Source organism: Lipophrys pholis (genome assembly GCF_963383615.2).
Source record: "Lipophrys pholis genome assembly, chromosome: 21".
In the NCBI taxonomy this organism is placed as follows: domain Eukaryota; kingdom Metazoa; phylum Chordata; class Actinopteri; order Blenniiformes; family Blenniidae; genus Lipophrys; species Lipophrys pholis.
In genome coordinates, this window is record NC_137649.1 from 5736300 (window position 1) to 5758929 (window position 22630).

At 41.3% G+C, this 22630-nt stretch overlaps 1 protein-coding gene across 2 annotated transcripts in view; it reads left to right on the forward strand.

The window, feature by feature from the left end:
• Window positions 1-22630, forward strand: part of pex7 (peroxisomal biogenesis factor 7) — a 54511-nt gene that overhangs the window by 28852 nt on the left and 3029 nt on the right. For both annotated transcript variants that reach the window (XM_080491155.1, XM_080491154.1), the window contains exon 10: window positions 9929-10028. In XM_080491155.1, coding sequence (XP_080347281.1) covers window positions 9929-10028 — 100 coding nt within the window. The remainder of the gene's footprint in view (window positions 1-9928; window positions 10029-22630) is intronic.

Below are 22630 nucleotides of genomic sequence, written 5' to 3' on the forward strand. Positions count from 1 at the left end.
ACATTTTCTTTTCTTTTAGATTTTATAACAAGCTAATTTTCAGTTTGCATAATACGTATTATATTTGCTAAAGGAGATTGATTGATTCTCTCTTTAATGTGTGTAGAGAACCAACTGTCAGTCACATATTGCACCGTTGATTGAAGACTTATTTTAATTAAGTTAATAGCACATGCCATTAGGACAGCAATGGATTCCCAATGCACACCAAACACCTAATGGACGCCATTTGTTTTATTGGCTATTGAACAGAGGCTGTGCTTCTCTTCTGGACTCGTCTTGTGGGTTTCTTGCGCATGATTTATCTAATTTAATGTTGCATTGGCTGGAGTTCCGATTTTTTCTGACAAGGAAAGCCAAAAATCAAACCGTTTTTTTTTTTTTTGTTGGTATATATCATGAGATGCTGCATTAAAAACAATGTGAAAAAAATCTGAAAAATCCATTAATACATAAAAAAAAAAAAAATTATGTAATAGTTTCCTGGTCAAACATTAATTTATACAGCTGAGACGGACATTAACTGGAATTTTTTTCTGTGTGCTTTCTAATTTTTCTGTGTTTTCTTAAGCACGGCTGGGTGTTTTTAAAATACTCTTAAAAAAATGACTTAAAAGAACCCGAAAGAGAACAATAACCCTTTATAAGGCATATTGAGTTCTCAAAAGCAAAACTCCTCCCAAGGTTTCGAAACTCCATCTCTGTAGAAATGGATGAAAACGCAACTTTTTGAAAACGCTCCGACTCCCTGTCTGTGTAAACGCAAGCTTTCTGAAACGTAGCTACTGCGCTTTCGCGCCACGGCGTAGCAAATAGTTTATCTGCACATGCTCAGTTGAAGGACAACCAAGAACAACGTTTTCTTCCAGAGTGTCATGACTCCCAGTCATTGCAACTTAAGTGGTTATCGTTGTTTACCATCCTCGACTCCTCAGATTTATTGGTTTTCTTTGCGACGTGACTTTGCCTCGATGTGAGTCAATCATCGCCGTGCAACTAGACGTACCGCAGGGATGAACAGCTCCTCTTTCAGCGTGCATGTCGTTTGTGTCTGAGCGATGGCTCGTCCCATCATTTTGATTCAGTGGATGTCTTTACATGACTCGATTCAACTCCAGCTGCAGCTCACAGGACAGCCAACAAAAGATGAAAGAGTGATTGGTGGAGAGCTGGAAGAAAGACGACTCTGACATGAAAGCATGCTTTAGAGACGTCAAACAAGAAGGGGGGGGGGGGGGGGGGTAGAGATGGGAAAGAAGGAAGGCTGAAAGATAAATGTGGTAAGAGCTGGCTCTGTGTCAAACCTTGTGTTTTATTGTTATATTGATCTTGGCTTTCATTGGCTAAAATACTCTATGCTGAGTACTGACTTTATTATAGGCTGCCCTGACACACACACACACACCCGCACACACACTTGGGCCGTTACCACCAACTTGTACCCAATAAGAAAACATCCTCTGCAGCAATATTCCACAGAAATACATAAGAAATGTACCAAACACCATTATTTTTTTTTTTTACGTTTTTCAATAAGAAACCCTTGAGGCGGCATACAAGCTGAAATCACTACCAGCATGAGACGAATACATAAACAATAATTTATGTCCAGAAAATACTGGATGCCTTTATTTACATGTGAGACATTTCTGTGCATAACAGTGGCAGTTTTTTCTGCAGAACCTGTTAATTCTCCAAAGAAGAAGAAGAACAAGAAGACGGAAGGCCCCAGTTACGCAACATTTTGAAGTGAAAATGGAAAACCTTGGCTGTGTTTTGTGTGTTTGTTTGCGTGACAATGGCGCTCAGACTCACTGAAAACACAGCTTTTCTTTTTAAAAAACCAAGGCTTTGACTCCATGGATTCTCCTTGTATGACAGGGCAAAATGCAACTTGTCTGAAACGCTGCTGCTGCACATGCTCAAGAGCACCACGGTCCTCAGAAACAAACATGTTTCTTTTAGCGTGGTGCAGATTCATGTTACTGAGGCTCCGCTCACACTACGACGTTTTCATGGGAAAATGGAAAACTTTCGTTCCGTTTTGTGTCCGTTCGGCCTTCAAATTGGAACTTTTCCAAACACTCCGTCTCCATGGAAACAGGGGAAAACGCAGCTTTTCTGAAATGCTGCTACGGCACATGTGCACCACGGCCGTAGTAAATAGTTCTTCTGCACATGCTCAGTAGATGGACAATAACAAACATGGCGGCCTCCAGAGTGTCATGTCTCCCAGTCCATAGTCTCCCGGGACTGAAAGCTGAATTATGTTCGTTTTGTCATTTCAAATTAAGATACCGTTTCTTTTTAAGTGACAAATTAGAAGTCATCAAACATCAGATGATGATCTGAGGAAGACTGCAGATGCAGTCAATAAACGTCTTTCCCTACTAATTTGTCGCTTGAAAACAAAGTATCCTATTGGTAGTTTTATAGTTGATAGCAATACAACCTGGTCGTCTGTCCATGTCTGTGTACTCCCATTATAAATGTTAATAGTGTATTATTCTCTGCAGCATGTGTGTGTGTGGTTCCATAAAATAAAATTTAAAAAAACAACAGTACCCACTAGTGGCCCTACATGTTAACTCCATGGCTTTCAGCATTTCTACCATTTCCATGTAAACGCACATTGATTCCAAAACAATGCCATGTAGACACAAAAGCTTTGTTAAAACCATCTGAAGAAACAGAGAGCGACAGAACGGTGGTAAACCATTTTATTAGATTGATAAAACAGCTCTTGCTTCAGTGGTAGAGACCAAAATCAGTGCTACAAAAGTGATTGTTGTACATCAACTACTGTCATACCATGATAATGTTGCCTTGTGTCAGGTAACGGTTATTAACGCTCAGGAGTAGACTTCAGTACTGGCACATGTTTAATTTGCTGCTCTTTAAATGAATTGAAGTGAAACGTGAAGCTGAGATTTCCCCAGATGACTCTGAGTTTCATCTGAAAACGTCAGACGATAAATATCCTCAATCTGCTCAGTCTTCTTATATTAACCCAACCTGTGTTCATTCTCTGAGTTAATCCTTAATCCACTTATTAGTGCTGAGATAGCTCACCTTCGTCTGATGTGTTATCTCATTAAGTGGTCGAGGCAAGAACCACAACTTACTGACTGTTTCCAACTCATCGGGCTGAACAGTTGGGAAGACACTATGATTGCATGGTTCAAACTCATATATATATTTTTATTTAAATGTATTTAAAGGGTTGTAATGTTGGTTTAGGGGAAGGAGGATTGAGCAACATTTTTATGGGCCCCATATTAGATCCCATACTATTACAGAAACAGCTCATTAGCATTTAAAGGTACAGACACAGAAACATCCTGTTCTCAGTAGAACTGTGTTTTCTCCTGTTTCTAGAGACAGATTGATGACATTTTCAAAAAGTTGTGCAAACGGGCCCTCGATCTCCTCCGAGTGCTTGAAAGGAACAACATAGTGTGTTTGCATGCACGACTGCATTTTTCCATTGGAATGGCACGTTTGTTTTTGTGTTGAAGCCATGTGGAGAACGAAGATGATTATGTTTTATTAGATGTTTTAGGATTTTCACACAAGTGTGACAACATTTTATTGATTACTGTTGAAAAACATACAATTCATAGTTTTCGAACATTGAATTTTCTCCTCATTCAAAGAGGAAAAAAAGTCCTGAAATGAACATTTATTGATCATTTCACTTATTTTCAAGGTAACTAACAAAATGCTTCAGGTAATCTAGGATTCCCAAGAAAAGCAGTGGTCCAAAACAAAACAAAAATAAATCTGCCACTGGAGAGCTTTTAGTACGTGTTCTCCCTCACGGGGATGCTGAAATGCGTCTGTCAGTCATTCAGACGATTAAATCCTAAAGCTGAGCGTCGCTGCTGCAATGAGCCGGTCACACCTCCTGCTGAGCAAACACACCTGCATGTGGGCCACGCTGTGTGCTCCGACACCCGTCTAATCCACCTGCACACACAAAGGAGAGCGACACATGAATGCACACGCAGCGCACTCATATGCAAATACTCCCTTCTATTACATATACGTCCATGTGTACGCAGACTTCGGATAGTCAGTTGTCATCCTGTGTTTCCGCTCTTCGGTTTTCACCTCTGGTTTGTTAATCTCAGTTATTTTTTTTTTTTTCGCTGTCAGTCAACACGTCCCTTCCATGATATTGTTTGTATGTTACTGTACATGAGAGGGAAATAAACAAGTCTTTACTTTCAGGGCTTAGTCTGTAACAATAGATCAGTTGAAGCCAAGAAGCAGGTTTAGTTGCCATTAGTTGGATATTCTAACACAGAGGCTTCAATTCTAAAGCCTGTGGGCCAAAACCCACCTGCAGGAGGCTCCAATCCAGTCAGACCACCAACATTCTTATTTATTTTTTTATTCATTCATTTCAGGCATGTGACATTCAAACATTTTGTGCATTCACAGACATAACCATACACATACACATACACACGTATCCAAAAATATACGCACCATTTGACGATAATAAATAGTTAAATTATAGCTTATGAGAATATATGCAAAATATCTAATTATATTTTTAAACATATACACTTATACCTGAAAAAGGGGTAGGAAGAAGTAGACTTATCAAGTCCCACCCCTTCTCCAATATTAAATTATTTTTATGTGTTAACAATAGCTAGTTAATACAATTGAGTCTGTAAAAACACCCATAATGCAACAGGAGGAGAATTGTTTTTTTTGTACATTTCAGCATATTTTGCACCAGAAGGTTTCATTAAAATTGGCTTTATATTGACAATCTTTAAATATAGTCGCCATTTTCATATCATGGTTGGAATAACTTGTCAAACTCAAAATGAACTTTCTACATATGTGTAATGATCCTGATCACCACATAATACAGACTGAAGTGCGCCCCCGGTGGTCAAATAAATATATTAAAGTTAACGTCATAATTTTTCACAGCTGGAAAATTTAATCTCACAGGCCGGATTGGCGTCTCTGGCGGGCCGTTTCTGGCCCATAGGCACATTTGAATTCAAAATTTATGACAATTAACTTTCCTCTTGTGTTTTTTTTTTTTTTTTTTAACCTTAAATGTTTTCATTGTCTCTTTGCATGTAATGTTTTTAATCTTTATCAGAGTGAGTTTAACGTTCATTTTTAGCTTGGAAACTGATACAACCTACACATGTTTGTTTTAGATAACATGTTCCTTCCTGTGTTTGTGAAACTCTTGAGATTAATTTCCTGTTGAAATTAAAAGCGTGAGTGACATCAGATCGCCCGCTTTACATTTCTGCCCTCGTTTTTGCTCGTCTTCTCTCTCTTCATCCTCTTATCTTAAACGCTTTGTGTACACTCGCCCTTATTTTCCCGGGCCTCTTGTTTCGGCCCTCTCTTTTCCGCCTCTGTCCTGTGACTTAATGAGTTTCATAGTAATGCACCGAGCTGACAGGTGAATGGACGGTTGTACAGAAGGAAACACAAAAGAAGCTAAATAATTACCAACCATGGAAACTGCAGACAAAAGACAGTGCGAGCCTCATTTGTACAAATAACACGCTGTGTTTGTCTTGCTGGGACAGTCATCTGGTACACACACACACACACACACACACACACACACACACACACACACACACTAAACCTGTAATCTGAATGTGACACATGCTTTGGTTGAAAATACCCCCGTTAAGGCAGATCCAGCTTCTGCTTCAGTCTGCGCAGCTTTTACCTTTCACACGGCAGGAAACGCTCACAAGAGTGTGTCAGTGAATCTTTGTGTTTGTTGTGCTTTCGTGTCCTGAGAGGACGACGACAGGACAACGTTAACTCTGCCAAGCTGTGAAATACACATGAGCAAATGTTCGAGTCTTCTTCTTCTTCTTCTTCTTCTTCTTCTTCTTCTCCTTCTCCGTCGACTTTGTCTTTGTCGTCTTCATCTTCTTCTAATTCTTCTCCGTCTCCGTCTTCTTTGTCTTTGTCTTCTTCGTCATCCTCTTCATCGCCATCTTCTTCATGTTCTTCACCAGCTTCTTCTTCTTCTTCGTCTCCGTCTTCTTCGACTTCGACTTCTTTGTCTTCTTCTAATTCTTCTTCATCTCCATCTTCTTTGTCTTCGTCTTCTTCTTCTCCAGCTTCTTCTTCGTCTTTGTCTTCATCTTCTTCTTATTCTTCATCTTCGTCTCGTCTTCTTTGTCTTCTTCTTTGACTGCTTCTTCATCTTCATCTCTGTCTTCTTCTTAGTCTCCGTCTTCTTCGTCTTCCCCTTCTTCTTCGCCGCCGTCTTCATTTCATCATCTTCTTCTTCTTCTCCGTCTCCGTCTTCTCCGTCTTCATCTTCGTCTTCGTCTTCGTCTTCATCCTGCAGTCAGGCAGTGAATCATTGCCGCTGTTGGGTCCATGAAGCCAGTCAGACGCTGTGGCGTCTCTGAGCAGCAGAATTATCACGGTCGTCTCTTAGTGCACCGACCGACTTCTCTGTGGCAGTAATGCATTCATTCCATTCCAGTTTTTTTTTTTATTTTTTTTTTTTTATTGCTGCTGCACTTCATTAGGTTTCAGACATGTTGCGCTGCACTATAGGAGATGAATGAATGAGTGAACACATAAAGACTTAAAGACCCCAGTCTTTGTGATTATGCATACTTAACAAAATGAAAGATTGGTAAATATGTTCAGAAGTGCAGTAACTGTGAGAAGAAGTTGCCACAGAATCAGTGAGATCAAAAAAGATTCAAAGGGAATCCACAAAAAAAGGCAAAATAGCGACAAAGAGGTGAAAGAAATCACAACGATTTAAACAACAAACTACTGCAAAGACTTAACTAAACCAGTAATTAAAACAAAGATACCACATATACAAAATAACTTACCTGAATGACACTACTGAGGGACAAACGTTGACCCAAAACAACAACAAAGAGACAGAATTTGGTACAAACTTTGGTCAAAGAAGAATCAGAAAGGAGGCTAAATCACACCGCAAAGGGGTTTCAAAACAACCAACATGTGAAAACAGCAACCATAAGAATTGACCAAAGAGAACAGGAAAACAACAAAATGTTGTAGGAATGCAACAAAACGTGTGCTAATTTTGTGGCCATGAAAACAAAGACGAGAAACAACCACAGAGAGGCAAAAGAGAAGAAACCATGAAGGGATAGAGCAAAAAGGAAAATTGTCACAAGTGCAACAAAAATGATCATTTGACCTCCATTGACAGGAAGCGATGCAGAAATGTGTAAAAATAAACAAAAATCTGCTGCAATCAGGTTCAAAACAACCATCAATGTGTAAAACAAGTTTTATCATATTTACTGTTTCTGTTTCTTTGGAGTTGCTTTTGTTGCTTTTTTTTTTCTTTGTTTTTTTTTTACACATTCCCAGCTGGTTGGGTTTTTTTTTACTTATAGTTTTTGTCGTCTGCTTTAACTTTCTCAGTCACTGGTGGTTTAATATGTTTGACCTCACTTCTTTTTTTGCTGCCACTCTGTGATTTAGATTTTATTTGTGTGTGTGTAAACAATCCTGCCCCTACTACTTTATTTGCGATCTCTCGCTTTGTGGTGCCTTTTTGGCTTCACTCTGGAAAATCCTCTCGTTCCTAAAACATCCCAATACAAATTTATTGACGCGTTTTCTGTTTTTTTCCGAGTTTACGAGGAAAAACTCTGGGCTGACGTTCGGTCCAGGAATAAACCTGCTCTGCTCGTTGGGAGTGAACTGGCCTTTACTGCCGCAATAAAGTTTACACACACACACACACACACACACACACACACACACACACACACACACACACACACACACACACACACACACACTAAGCGATGGGCGTCCAGGGAGAACTGGGCATTGAGAGATATCATATATTGAGTGAGCAAGTTGTTAGCGTAAATCACTCCTCACGCTCGGCCTCTGGTGTGTGTGTGTGTGTGTGTGTGTGTGTGTGTGTGTGTGTGTGTGTGTGTGTGTGTGTGTGTGTGTGTGCGTGTGTGGTATTAATATGGACCTAATGGAGCCCAATGGGAGCTGCAGTGTTCCCTCTGAAAATGATTTAATTACATTTGCAAAGTGGATGAGTCTGGAGGGAGGCTTGCTGCGTCAGGACTATACACACACACACACACACACACACACACACACACACACACACACACACACACACACACACACACACACCCACACACGAATGCCAGTCCGTCAACGACGAAGAAGAGAAACAGTCTTTCAATTAGTCTGATTGGCCGCTGCTGCTTGAGGTCTGGAGGCAGTGTTTTATTCTCTCTCTCTCTCTCTCTCTCTCTCTCTCTCTCTCTCTCTCTCTCTCTCTCTCTCTCTCTCTCCCTTCTTTAGTTTTCATAACCTCATTTTGCAGATTGCCGTCTTTCCTGCATCCCGTCCTCTTGATGCCTTTTACGTCTCTCCTCTCTCGGCTCTCACTCGCAGTCCTCATGCTCTAATCACAATCTGTATTTGTGTGAGGGGTGTAATGAAGCGGTTAACGTTTTAGTGGTTATATGCAGACATGAGTCTCCTCTCGTTAATCACACACCCATCAGATACTCCACAATGAGTTCTGACATTTTATGGATATCATAACGGTACATCCAAAGACGGTAATCTTTTAACTCTATTACTTGAGAGGAGGCACGATGGGAATGGGGAAGCTTGTTCCTTTCAGTCTCCGTTTGCACGACAATGTTTCAAGTGAAAACGCATCATTTTGGGGTTTTTTGTTTCAGGAAAGTTTCGCATTTACATGACATTGTTTTGAAAATAATGTCCGTTTAAATGGAAACAGCAGAAATATTGAAAATGATGTAATTTTCATGTTAGGCCACGAGTGGGTGCTGTTGCTTGTTTTTTGTAATGAAACCACACACACACACATGAGAGCCGAGAACACGACACTATAAACATTAACAATGTGAGTTCACGGACATCGGAGTGGACAGACAACCAAGTTGGATTGTTATTAAGGTGACTGTCAAAATAAAACTACCAAGTCCCAGGAGAATCTGGAGTCATGACACTCCGGAGGAAACATCGTTGTTATTGTCAGTCTCCTGAGCATGTGCAGAACAAGTATTTCCTACTGCTGTGTTGCGCATGCACACAGTACCAGTGTTTCAGAAAAGTTGCAAAAAGTGCAAAAGTTCCCCCCGTTTCCATCGAAACAGAGTTGTGGCATTTTCAAAAAGTTGAGTTATACACCATTTCCACAGAGATGGAGTTGGAGTTAGAACATTTTCAAAAAGTTGTGTTTTCCACCGTTTCCACGGCGATATAGTTGGAGTTATAGCGTTTTCAAACAGTTAAGTTTTTCTTTTAGCACTTTCTCAGCGTTTTCTAAAAGTTGCATTTTCCACATGGATGGAGTCCGAGTTGGACCAGTTCCCATTTCCACGGAGTCAGAGTTGTAGCGTTTTCAAAAAGTTGCATTCTGCCCCGTTCCCATGGGGATGGACTGTTTTGAAAAGTTCCACTTTCAGAGCCGAACCGACACCCAAAACATAACAAAACATTTTCGTTTGCGCTTCAAAATGTTGTCGTGGAAACAGGGCCTCAGTCACATGAATCCTCTCCACACTATTTTTCAATATTGTTCATATTAAATATACACATTGTGGGAGCATGTTGCCTTTTTAAACCCTTTCATAATCTTACTGTTATTCACATCAACTCTTATTTAAAAACTGTTCTACTGATCATTTTATATGATGCGTTGCCACGTTTTCAGTGCTTCTATGTCACCTCATTGTGAAAGAGCAGATGTGGAAAACAGTAGTGAATGTGACAGCAACAATTCAGAGTTTCGATAACAAACTGTTCTTTTTTTAACTTTTCTTTTCATTTTTTTAAGTGCGTAGTGTGGAAAAATAGAGTATTGTGGAAAAAAAGTAAGAAAATGTGTGTTTGTGTTTGTGTTTAGGTTCTGGGATTACAGTCGAAATCAGCCTCTTCTGGACACCGTGGAGCATCATACAGAGTTTGTCTGCGGACTGGACTTCAACCTACACATACCTAATCAGGTAAATTAGGGTTGAGCGTTGCTCGTTTTGACACATCTTCAGCGCCAGATGGGGGATGGACCACCAATAGGAGGAGATATTAGGAGTGGACGACGACCCCCTCCGTGGCCGTGGCTCTTTACAGTGTAGATCCCAAAGCGTGGCCTCTTGGTGGCCGGTGGCGGTATTGCAGGTGGACTGTGAGAGGTCATCTATACCAAGCAGACAAAAGCTTTTCAGTACTCAATTTTCATGATCGAGTTTGGTATTAATACAAGAAGAATTATAGATAAATCTTTAGACTGTGTGATTTAAAAGGGTGAGTAAATTCTGTGTCATTCCTCATATGTCTGTGCTGAATTATAGAGATGTTTTGTGTATGCACGCCTCCTCTCGTAGTTTACCGTCCCTGGATACGGTCAACCATGGAGCTCTGAGGTTCACCGCCAATTTTAAACGTCTGACACATCATTGTCTGCTGTGTACTCGTGTTGGATGGTCTTCTTTATGTGTTTGGAGACTCATTCGCTGGAGTGTTTTTCATTTATAAGGGTATTTTAGGTCTGCTCCCAACCTTCCTTCAGACCTACATCGGTCACAGAAACACAGACTCCTATAATCTTTGCTCGCAGGCTCTCCTTTTATTGTCTGTTCCTAAAGTCACGACTGAACTGGGAAAAAAAGGCTCCATCTGCTTGGAACCAACAAAAAGTTGCTTAGCGACTCGGAGACAGACACATCTGTCTGTGGATGTTTTGAAAGATGGGCTTCATTTTAATTTATGGGCGACTTACATATTATTTTTTTGTCTTTTTTGCAAGTTTGCATGTTTTTAATGTATTGACATTTTTCTTATATGTTTTTGACGTGTTTTATCCGCCTGCTTTGTCTGGAACCTTAATGTACTGCTGCTTGTCTTGGCCAGGACACTTTTTCAAAAAGATTTTTAATCTCAATTTCTTTCTGGTAAAATAAAGGTAAAATAGAATAACAAAATGTAGGAGTTGGCTTGAAGTTGTTAAAGCCAACCCACTACTTAGAGGTCCCGAAGCATGACCTTTGACCCCAGCTGCTCCCCAGGTAAAACGTTATAGCTGCTCTGAGCCTGTATCATTACAGTTAACTAAGAATAGGATGGGTAGTGTAGAAGTAATTCCATCGGATCAATAATGTACACACTCTTGTTCTTATTTCTTCTTCTATATGCAGCGGGTTTTGTCTTGAAGTTGGTTTTCCTTTGGGAGATGTGGTTCCCTTTGACCTTAAACTATATGAGTGTGAACCCGACTTCAACAATGGAACCTTCCTAGGTTGTAGAGTTAAATGTGTGTCTCTGCTCACATTCATTTAAGAGGACAAACACGGGTCGTTCATATGTTCCCCCCCCCTTTTTTTCCCCCTTGATGTTTGGGGTGAATACTGTGAAGTAACAGACCATGATAAGTGTTGAAGCGTTTGCACGTACTTTCTTGCTTGTGTTTCCTAAATAATGTGGAGGAGATGTCGTGGACTCGGAGGCTGTACAGAGACGGTTTGCAGCAACGCCAAGCATTCACCTATCATTTGCGTGTCACGTATGAATTAGGCTGGAGTTGTCTGTGGAGGCCCCGTGTTTTCTCTTTATTCACCACAACAAATTAACATTTCTAAAAATCAAATTTTATGCTTCAGTGACCCAGTTAAAATGCTCACCACTGGCCTCAGGTAGTCTCGTCCATCGACCTCCCATTAAGCTCTGTTTATTGTAAACACAGCAGTCAGGAGATTAATGTTTGGTCGAGTATTTCCTTGTAACTTCTGCCACATTCGTGAGGTGAGCAGCAGAGTTCAGGATGTGGGCTGCTCCCATGAATCATTTGCAAACTCTCCTCCACTAACTTTTGTATTGATTGGAGACACACCGGGCTGAGCTGTGACTCGGGTAGTTTGGCGCAGACGTACAACACTGAGGTGATAATTGCAATAATTTCAGGCTCCAGGAGAAGAGATCTGTAATCAGGAAGCTTGCCGTGAAACTGTGAGCCCTGATCTTTTATGCAGGACTCTGTAAATAAATCCATGAGGATTAAACCGCAGGAAGCTTTCATCTCGTTAAGACAATGCTCAACTTTGTCAGACAAGAAATTATTTAATACGTCGCAGCTTTGCTGCAGCTGCTATGAGCCTCACTGGTTTAGAAGCGTTATTAAAGTCAATCAGAGGGTAAATGGTAGAAAATATAGTGGAATCGCTGAAAAACTCAGTGAAAATAGTCCCAATTGTTTGTGCTGCGTCAGAGCCGGGAAAATGCTGTTTGTGCTGCGTTGCTAAATAATTTCCCCAGAGATTAATAAAGTGATTCTGAGGTTTTAAAGACGGAACAAGATGATGACGTCACGCAGACCCCCACATTGTCCAAATTGAACAAAAATAGTTTGTACTGCTTCCTTTTCTGACCTGATACTAACCTCAAGGTGCATTTTGAGAGAATACATGCATACATTAGTACATTTTATACTTGCCTGTTGAGAGGAGTTTATTACAGCCTCATAAAAAATCAACAATAATGATAATAATAATTTTAAAGCAAACAGAGCTCTGGTATCGGAATAGTATCGGTATTGGCAGATATCCAAATTCAGGTATCGGGATCGGATAGGAAGGAAATGAGATCGGTGCATCCCTACTTCGAGGGTGCATGTTTTAGATTTTTGGATCATTACTTTCACTCCTTCCTTGTGTGGAATGGCGCAGTCAGTCCACACCCAGTCTGTATCTCTGGTTTCTGGACCTGGTGAAATGGGGCCATCCATCAATCTGTCCCCACATGAGCGGGTTAACCCTCACACACAGTGACACACACACCAACAGCGGGCTGTCGGGCTGCCGCGCGCTCTGATGTGTCGGTAAGGAAGCGGCGGATTGAAAAGGCCAACAGTGTCAGATGCAGTTTTCAGCTCATTTAGACACGTGTGGGGTTGTAGATGGGGTCTGTCCTGCACTGACGAGGTTCTCCGGAGAAAGCGATCTAACGCAGAGTTCAGCCCGATGTCACTGTGTGGGAAGTACTGTCAGAAACTAGAAACTCGAGGCTCGCTGCCCCGATTGGTAAATTATTGTCAAAAACAGCTGAGTCAGCAGGGATTAGCTCGACTTTGTCACCTTGTCATTTTGGAAGTCCTTGAGGGAAAATTCTGCTTTGTTTTAGCTCTTAAAATAACTTTAAGCAAATTTGCATTTACATGTCTCAATCTGGTCGTGCACCTTAAAAGAACAAAGGGAGTTTGAAGATCGTTAAATGTAGACCGTGCTCAGTGCCATTAGCTTTCAGATTGATTCTCTACCTTCCGGGGAGTCAGCTGGACTCATTTCAGTTCTTTTCACTGGAGATAAACGCAGAGAAAATCCAGGGTCCAACATCAAAGATATGACCATCCATCCATCCATCCATCCATCCATCCATCCATCCATCCATCCATCCAGTCTTACAGATTTTCATAAATGCAGTTATAACTAGTTGTTTTGTCGTTGTTTTGTCTGTTAGCATTAGTTGAAGATGTCTGGACGTCTCGCAAAACTGCTGTAGTTGATTTGGAGGTAGTTTTTTTTTTACATCAGCCTATAAAATCATCCGCGTTTATTTGTCTGTCTGTCAGTGAACAAGATTTCTCAAAAACCAATGAGCCGATCTTCATAAAAATGGGTACACGGGAGCATTTTGATCAAAGGAAGAACCCATTCGATTTTGGTTGTGATCCAGATCAAAATAAGTGTCACAATAGAACATTTTCATTTTGCAATATAGTGTCTTATCTCAAAGTATGAAATGAAATCACGTGATCACCAAACTAAATAAATGAATGAATGTCATTTCCCTGTGTCCTTGTCGACACTTGGCAGAGGTCTGAAATCTCGGATTGCTCTCGTCTTCAAGCGGAGCTGGGATGTTGTCTTCATTTTTAGGTTTCAGTTATATTGTGGTCACACCAAAAGTGTTTGTTGGTTCCTGTAAAGTGTATAGTAGGCTGTTGTAAAATGGATTTTAAATTCACTCAAAGGTGTGATTGAGTTCCTAAAGCAGGGGTATTCAATTCCGGGTCTTGAGGGCCGGTGTCCTGAATTCAATAAGGGGCTCGTTACTGGGCTTTTTTAGAAGCTTGGTGATGACGTCAACATTAGATTGAGGCGTGCTGAAGCTGGGCTAGAGCTAAAATGTGGACATCTGCTCTCGAGGCCCGGATTTGAGGACGCCTGTCCAAAAGTGTTCCGACATTTTTTCTGCAATAACAATAAGTTCATAAAAACTATTAGAAGACTGTCAGGGGAGATTATCCAGTGCTTTATGGCAAGAGAGAATGACGTTTAGTGAAAACGTAAAACTTTTGCTGTCTTTTGGGTGTCCGTTTACACGACAACGGTGCTCGGAGCAGCTGAAAACGCAACTTTTTGAAAATGCTACAAATCCATCTCCATGGAAACGGGGAGAAAACGCAACTTTTTGGAAATGCTTGGGCTCCGTCTCCATATAGACGGCGGAAGCGCTGCTACTGTGCATGTGCACCACAGCCATAGTAAACAATTCGTTTGCACATGCTCAGTAGGTGGACTACAACAGCGTTTTTACTCCCAGTCCAGATTCTCCTGGGACTTGATAGTTTTACAGTTGACAGTCACCGTAATAACAATCCAACTTCATCGTCTGTCCATACCAATGTCGGTGTACTCGTCATTGTTAATGTATATAACGTATATTTCTTTTAGCATGTGTGTGGTTTCATTCCAATAACAACCAACAGCACCCACTAGTGGCCCTACATGCTGAACTACATCGTTTTAATCATTTCTGCCGTTTCCTTGTAAACAGACAAGATGTGAAAACGATGTGTAAATGGTTCCTGAATGTTTTTTTTTATCTTCGAAAAAGGAAAAAAAAAAGACCCAGAAAAGACCTAATGGGAACCCGGAAATACTTTGTTAGAAAAACAAAGCAGACAACCAAAAACATTTTACTTTTTTTTCTCCAGAAATGATCATTTCACTTAAACTCTCAGACAATTGTTTAATTTTTCTCAACTTCATAAATATAAAAATACAGATATAGATTATAATAAAACACATTTGTCATCAGTTTGTTTTCCGGACAGTTGACGGGTCAAAGCCAGGTACAATCCTGCGTCTCCAGTCAGTTCATGACAGATTTAATTACCACAATATCAGTGAGTCTGTTTGCAACAATGAAAAGCGCCGCCCTCGGTAAACAGATTTATCGAAATGACGCAGAGCTGTCCAATTATTCCATCATTGTTAAGATAAATTAGATTAATGATGGAAACATTTGGTAATTATGACCTCTGGTTGCCGTGCGTGGGCTCTCTGTGATGGACCGGCGATCCGTCTCGGTTGTACCCACAGCCAGCCGGGATCAGCTGCAGCCTCTCACGATGATTGAAGACGGATGGACGGACTTCTGGAAGTGAATTTTTTTAATTAGTTGTATCCACATTTACAGTCCTCGTTCGTTGGGTTTTGTCAGCATATCGGCAAACAGAGCACAGCTTCGCTCCAGCTTGTGTTTGTCTCTGACAGCTGTGATGTACAGTTCAGTCCTCATCACTGTGACTGGCCGACTCAGCTCTTTGTTCAGTGGAAACGCGACGGCAATATCCCGCGTCTCTGCGAGAAGTCACAATTCAGCTTTCTCCGCCTCAGTAATACTCATCTTGGCCATTTTTCTTCCTTGGAGGGAAGCGGTCAGGTCAAGGGCAAAACATTCAGAGAGAGACAGCAGCTCTGTATCCAAAAGTAACTGTCACAAGCTCGCCAAATCTTTAGTAATGAAACTATTTCACAATAGTTACTACCTAAACGAGTGCAATAATAGTATTGTGTAATGTGACACCCTCAGTCCCAACTCTGATTTACAACTATGGGTCGGATGAATTTACAACATATTGTTTTATTTTTTCTGAGAATCAGCATCTTTTTTTGAATGTGTTTAGTGAATACGGAGAGAAAAACTGCCGCATTCAGAGGTTTTATTGTGTTAACTGCAGCAGCAGAAAAGCATTGTAGTTTCCACTGCTTTTGTTCAAATAACAAATCAAATGCAGGCTTCAGTTCCCTCTCAGCTGCCTGAAATACTCAAAACAACTGCTTACATTGCTGCTGTCATAAGTCATATGGCCACTGGAGGTCAGCATGGAGTCTGTCCTTTCTCTCAAGTAGATGTTTGAAGACCTCACATCTTGAAACTTTGAGTATTTTAGTAAGAAAATGAACCAAAAACTTTTTCTTGTAAACTTGAAGCCTTGTTTTTATATGTAAATGCAAAAATATTGCATTAGATATGAAAATATAAAATAAATACTGCTTGTTGAGATTTCTGGAAAACACGATACAAGAGACTCTTTTTCCATTCAAGGTTCAGTCTCATCTACCATACTGCTGTCAGAAGGAATACATCCACTAGAGGTCGCCACGAACGCAGTTGGTCCTTACGTCAGCATTTCTATGGTGCTGAGCGAAATCATAAAACCTATTGAGAAATTTTCAGTTTCTTACATATAAGCTTGAGTACATTTAACACAAGAAATCATTAATAAAATATTATATTTCTGGCTTTTGCTTGGTAATTCAACATAGGATTGCTGATACAGACTTTCCAATGATTTTTAGATAGGTGAGATCAGCAGATCAGGAGGAATGAGAGTCAAACTGCACAGTGACAATATATGAGATTTAAGATGTTGTGCTGCATCAAATTTTAGCGCAAGAACTCCAAATGAACTCGCACATCATTTCCATAAACACTCTCTCCCAGTCCAGTTATCCTGATATCAGGCTAATCTACTACAACTCCTCAACGCTACAGTATCCGTCCCACTCTGAGATATCCCACCACTCCCAATTTTCTTCGATTTTCCAAAATGTCTCCTCCCACCTCCTTTTCCTCCGTCTAGTTTTTTGTCTCGTTTGCACTCTCTCTGCTCTTGTGTTTTAATTTATTTTACTGATAGTAGGGCTAACCCACTCTTATCACTGCTTGTTTTTAATCAGTTTTGGTTTTAATCACTTCCTTTTCTTCCCATTTACTATCTCCCTCCCTTACTCACTGGTGTGGTCTTATCCAGGCGTAGCCACTAGTGTCTGATGGATCACCCTCTTTGCTCCGTGAGCGCACACTCACACACTCACACACCCAATAACACACAAACCAAGCTGCAGGAACCTTTGTGCCCTGTGGGTGGGTATTGTGTGCGTTGGTAAGAGACAGGATGAGGCGATAGATCATGTTGGGATGTATGGTGACAAAGAGTCGCAGGTCCGTAGGTCGGTCGTTGCATAAAACTTCCGTCTTGTAAATGCCACGCTCACGGTTTCCGCTGCTATAACAAAACATGATTAATGTCCAGATCCCTTTAGTGATCAGTTTGGGGTTGGAATGTGTTTTTCTTGGGCAATGAAGAAGAGGAAAATATTTATATATATTAAAAAAAATGCAATTAGAAAAAGACTACGTTGCAAGAACCAAGAGATTTTCACTATATAGATATATCTTACCAAATTATATTGCAATCTAGATTTTAGGCCGTATCGCCCAACCCTAATCTGATTTATAGAGTTTGATAAGAATAAGATACAAATATCATTTTGGCCTCCGATCTTACTCACACATGTGCAGAACCATTTACGACGACCGTGGTGCGCATGCGGAATAGCAGCGTTTCAGAGAAGTTGCGTTTTCTCCTGTTAACATGGACACAGAGTTGGCGCCCCAAAACCTAACAAAGGTTTTCTGTTTTCACTTGAAATAGTAATGGAGACGGGGCCCCAGCGTTTTCACCTGGTATAAAAACTTTTCAGTGAAAGTTTTAGTATTCGGGACCATGTTTTTTATCAGAGCAGTAACAGTAATCTGTTTACACAGGGCATTGAGATGCAGCATTGGGTCTCGGTGCTACATCATAGGGGATTTTAGAAAGTGGTCAGAGCCCAGTAAACCCTGACTGATGTTGTGTATGTAGAGCAAAGTCAAAGCTAAATAATATATTTTCAATTACAAGACACGCATCACATTCAGGTACAACAATCATATCTGCATGTTGGTGCTAGAAGTAGACTTTTAGGTTCCAAGTTACACTATTTTGCTCTGTTGTTTAGCTACGGGCTTCATGAATGGACTCACTTCATAAATTAAGATATTTGTTGTCATGTTAACGAAAAACCACCTTCATGACGCTCGCAGATGAAAAGCTTCACTCAGAGCGCCGTTACCTCGACAATTCAGCAGCGATGATGTTGTAAAATGTGACTTTCCTCTTAGAGGACAAGTCTGCCACCAGCTTATTAGTCTTTTAATTACCTCTTCTTCATTCGCTCATCTTCTCCTTATGACTTGAATTTCAAAAAGACATTTGACAAAACATTAAACAACCCTCAGACTTTGAACCTTTTCCTTTAAGTCTCGTAGCCTTTTTTCTTCATTAGCGATCGCGTCATTCCTCTCCCTCGCTCTACTTTTTCCGTGCTTTGCTGCAGTCCTGGCAGCCTTTGTGCTACGACTGGCAGTTAAAGTTAATTAAAGAAGGGCATTCCTCTTCTCGGTGGCTGAGTCACCGCCCGACAACTTTGCTTACTCATTGTCCTGAAAGGCCGCTCGGCTTGTTAGCGCACTGATTCGAAGATTCAATCGGGCAAAAGGGGAATGCCTGACGATGAGGAGGGAGGAGGAGGTTTCAGACATTCAAATTGGACGTTAAAGTATAAGTGCTTCAGTCTATTAGGATTTATTTTTTCTAGTCTCCTCACTATTTCAGACTGTGTTTGTGTTTTTGGCTCCGTGTCAGAACGGGAAGGGCGGGTGCAACAGCCTTCGTCATCGCACTGTTGCTGTAGTTTGACAAAAAAAAGCTTGGGCGACCCTGTGTGATGAAGAAAACTGTGGCGCTGATAGGAAGAACTATCAAACACGGCAGACATCAGATGTGGTACCAATAGGCCTGTCGCGATAATCAATAAATCAATTAATTGCACGATAACTAAAAATGAGCTCGATAAGTTTGCCAGGCTGGATAATTTTTCTTTTACCAAAGACGTGACTGTGAGCGGCGCTCACTCTGGTGTTAGTGAACGGCGCTCTCACAGTTTAATGCTGTTTTAAAAAGTTGCCAGATTTCTGAGCCTTCCAGTGGAAAACCTGGGTAAGGCACACTGGAAACGGGCCTTAACATGTCGGGGGGGGAAACAGCCAATCTGGCAACAGCAGCCACCAGAGTCGCACCGCCGCATACGTCATCAAAATGCGAAGCATCACGACAAAAGCAAATAGAAGACAGCAGCATGACCTCAGACTCTGTCTCCACCATTAATACTTCATCTTCGTATGGTTGCCGTACCTTCCGGACGACAAGCTGCTGCTTTTCTTTTTTTTTTAAATGCTTTGAACCCTGAGGACTACTCAGCTTTTTAAATTCCTTGTGACTCCAGTTTGTTATGCACAACTTCAATCTTAGCTTATGCCATGAATGCCCAGGGGCAAGAAATAACCGTGTGAAAATGCAAAAAGATATTATCAATCAAGATTAAAGCAAAAAATGCATCTAGAAATACAGTTTCACTTTCATGTAGGAAGTAATTATGCATAGGCATGTCAAATCAAATCATTTATATAGCATTTTTCATGCATTCTGGAGCACAAAGTGCTTTACAGACATTAATAACAAAACACAAAGACACGCCGAATGGCCGGGGACTGATGAGCCAGGAGAGAAAACACCATCTGCATCGAGCGGAGCCACAGCGGACCGCCCCGACCCAGCCGGTCAGGAGCCCACACCACGGTCAGTGGCCCCCAGGACGAAGCCCCCCACAGGCAGACCAGACTCAACTCCCGATGCGGAGCGCCCCCATGAGGAGACACTGGGGTAAAATAAATAACAGCTTAGAAAATGAATTGATAAATGAAATAAAAGAAATTGACTTAAAACATTGGCTACATCAGAACAATAAAAGTCAAATAATCAACTAATTAAAGGCGATATTAAATAGGTGGGTCTTGAGCCTGCTTTTAAAAACACCAACAGTCTCCTCCGGCCCTGAGGCCCTCCGGGAGGGTGTTCCACAAACGAATGAGGCCTCACCATAGCTCCTGGTCCTGACACTAGGAACCCTTAACAGGTCGGCACCAGAGGACCTCAGGAGCTGCGAGGACTCATATCGTAAAAGCAGGTCAGAAAGACAAGATGACCCAAGACCATTAAGACATTTAAAAACTAATAATAAAATCTTAAAATCAATCCTGAAACACACGGGAAGCCAATGCAGTTATTCTAAAACGGGTGTAATGTCCCGTCTTCTGGTCATCGTCACTCGTGTTGTTGAATTCTGGAGCGGCTGAAGGCTGCAGATGGTTTCCTTGTTAAGACCAGAAAGCAGGGCATTGCAATAATCTAAACGACTCTAAACAACGTGCATCAGCACCTCCGTGCTGGCCAGAGGCTGAAACGAGCGCACCCTGGCTCTGTTCTTTAAGTGATAAAATCCGGTTTTGTTATATTCTTAATTTGGGCGGGGGGAAAAATCCAGCTCAGAGTCAAAGAGAACGCCCAGGTTATTAACTCACTGCGAGGTTTTCCAACCCTGCAAAGGTGGTGAGAGCTTCTCTTTCTGGCCGTCTCTTTGGTCAAACAGATGGTAAAAGGAAATGCACGGTAACCTCTAAGTACCAACATCTACAATGTTTTTTCAACAACGTGAGTTGAACTTGACACATTTAATGCCTTTATAAATCTTTTATATATAACCTGAATTTCCTTCAGACAATGAGAGGTTATCTGAAAGTAGATCTGCAGCAGTGTTTCTTTTTGGGCCAAAAACCTTTTGCACCCATCGTCTCACTCAAAGACTCACCCTCATACTATTAATTCTGTGTGCCTGTCTCTTTAAGAGGCACGGCACAAAGATTGCTATCCTTGAATCTCTTAGTTTTACATCAGTTTTTTTATTTCTGAGTCCAGGCCAACTAGTTTCGCTGTTAGTTGGGGGTTAGTTGGCTGTAAGCATCGCTGCAATCCGCTGTTCAGTCCAGTTTGCCTTGGATTCCTGCTCACATTTACCCGACTTGTGCCCGTAGTGAGCCGGGATGAGCTGGAGTTACTTTCCCCAGTTGGATGTTTGAGGGTTGGGTGGATGCCGTTGAGTGTCCATGGTCACTTTTTTTTATCAATCATCAATGTAATAGTTCCTCTCCTCGCTGAGCAGGCTGCAGCTTCTCTTCTCTGTTTAATCAAATGCGGAGCCACTTGTGAAGTGGACGGTTGAAAGTGAAGCAGAACCACTTTGAAACTGGAAACTCATCAGCCGGTTTGTGTTCTGCAGCCAGGAGAGATGACAGAGAGGAACCGTGTCATTTCGCACAGAGGCGTGCCGTCCAGCTGATAGCGGCGTCCCAAACCATTAAAGATACAGCTGGACGTTCGCCTCCACTGCAGGAACAGCCACAACCTCAAATCCTGACTTCTACACGATCAGGAAGGTTCATTTTAACATCCTTACCTGGGAGGTTTTACATCGTTTTTTCAACTTAATGTATCGGTTTTATCACCTTGTGCCGTCAAACTTTAATCATCAATCCATCTAAGTAAAGGTACTTCTCTTTGTTTACTAAAACCACCTCAGGAGCCGGTTTTAGTTGTTGATATACATCTCAAATACCTTGTCAATACCTTTCTGAAGGAGATTCGTCTCTCGTATCTCCAGCATTTAACGGCATTTAAGCGATTAACAGTCAGTTTCACAACATTTCCGACTGTCCTCTTGGCTTCATGACTCTTTCTTTGAGAAAGTCTGGCTTTTTTTTCTCGGGCTGAATCGTTGAAATGTTTGTTTTTCGGGCCTGAGCTGCAGCTACGCCCTCTTTGATATCCCAGAATGCCTTGCGGCAGGTTTCCCAAGATCACGTCAGTTAGAGAAACATTCCCAGAGTTTGATTTCTACAAATTCAGTTTTTTTGTAAACATCTCAAATTTTGGATGGAAATTATTTGCGATGAGTGGTGATGGTCTTGTTTTGGTGTTTTGGTTTATTCTCGGTGCAGAAGTGATGCCTTTTATGGGAAGCATGTTTTAAAGATTTATTCTTGTAGAGCTTTATTCGGCCCGCCGATTTAATTGGTCGGTTGTAGCGATTAGAGAATTATTGTTAATTGGCCAGAACTTGCCGATGTTCACACTTATTTTTCACTAATAAAATGTAGGGATGTGGTGTTTTTCTGAATTTCTTCCCCATTATATTGGTATCAGCATTATCTTTGTGAACTATTTACTATTCCATATGGAGTTTAAACTTCCACCTAATTTGAAAATAACTGGCGAACCACTGGTCTTGACGTTATGGTTTAGATACCGAATCCTGTCAGCGGTGACGGGATCCGACTTCACGGGCTGAATCATTTTCCTTATTAAGTACCTACAATGGAAATCAGCCGGGGTAAACTGAAGTTTACCTCTTAAGAGATCAATTCCAGACGTCAGAGTGCGTCTCGTGATCATTTCCCTTCCTTATTGGGGGTCGTTTGTATGTCTGCCAGAACAAACCGAAGCCCAAACCCATTATTTTTTTTTCCCCGAGCCGTTGACGCAAACCTT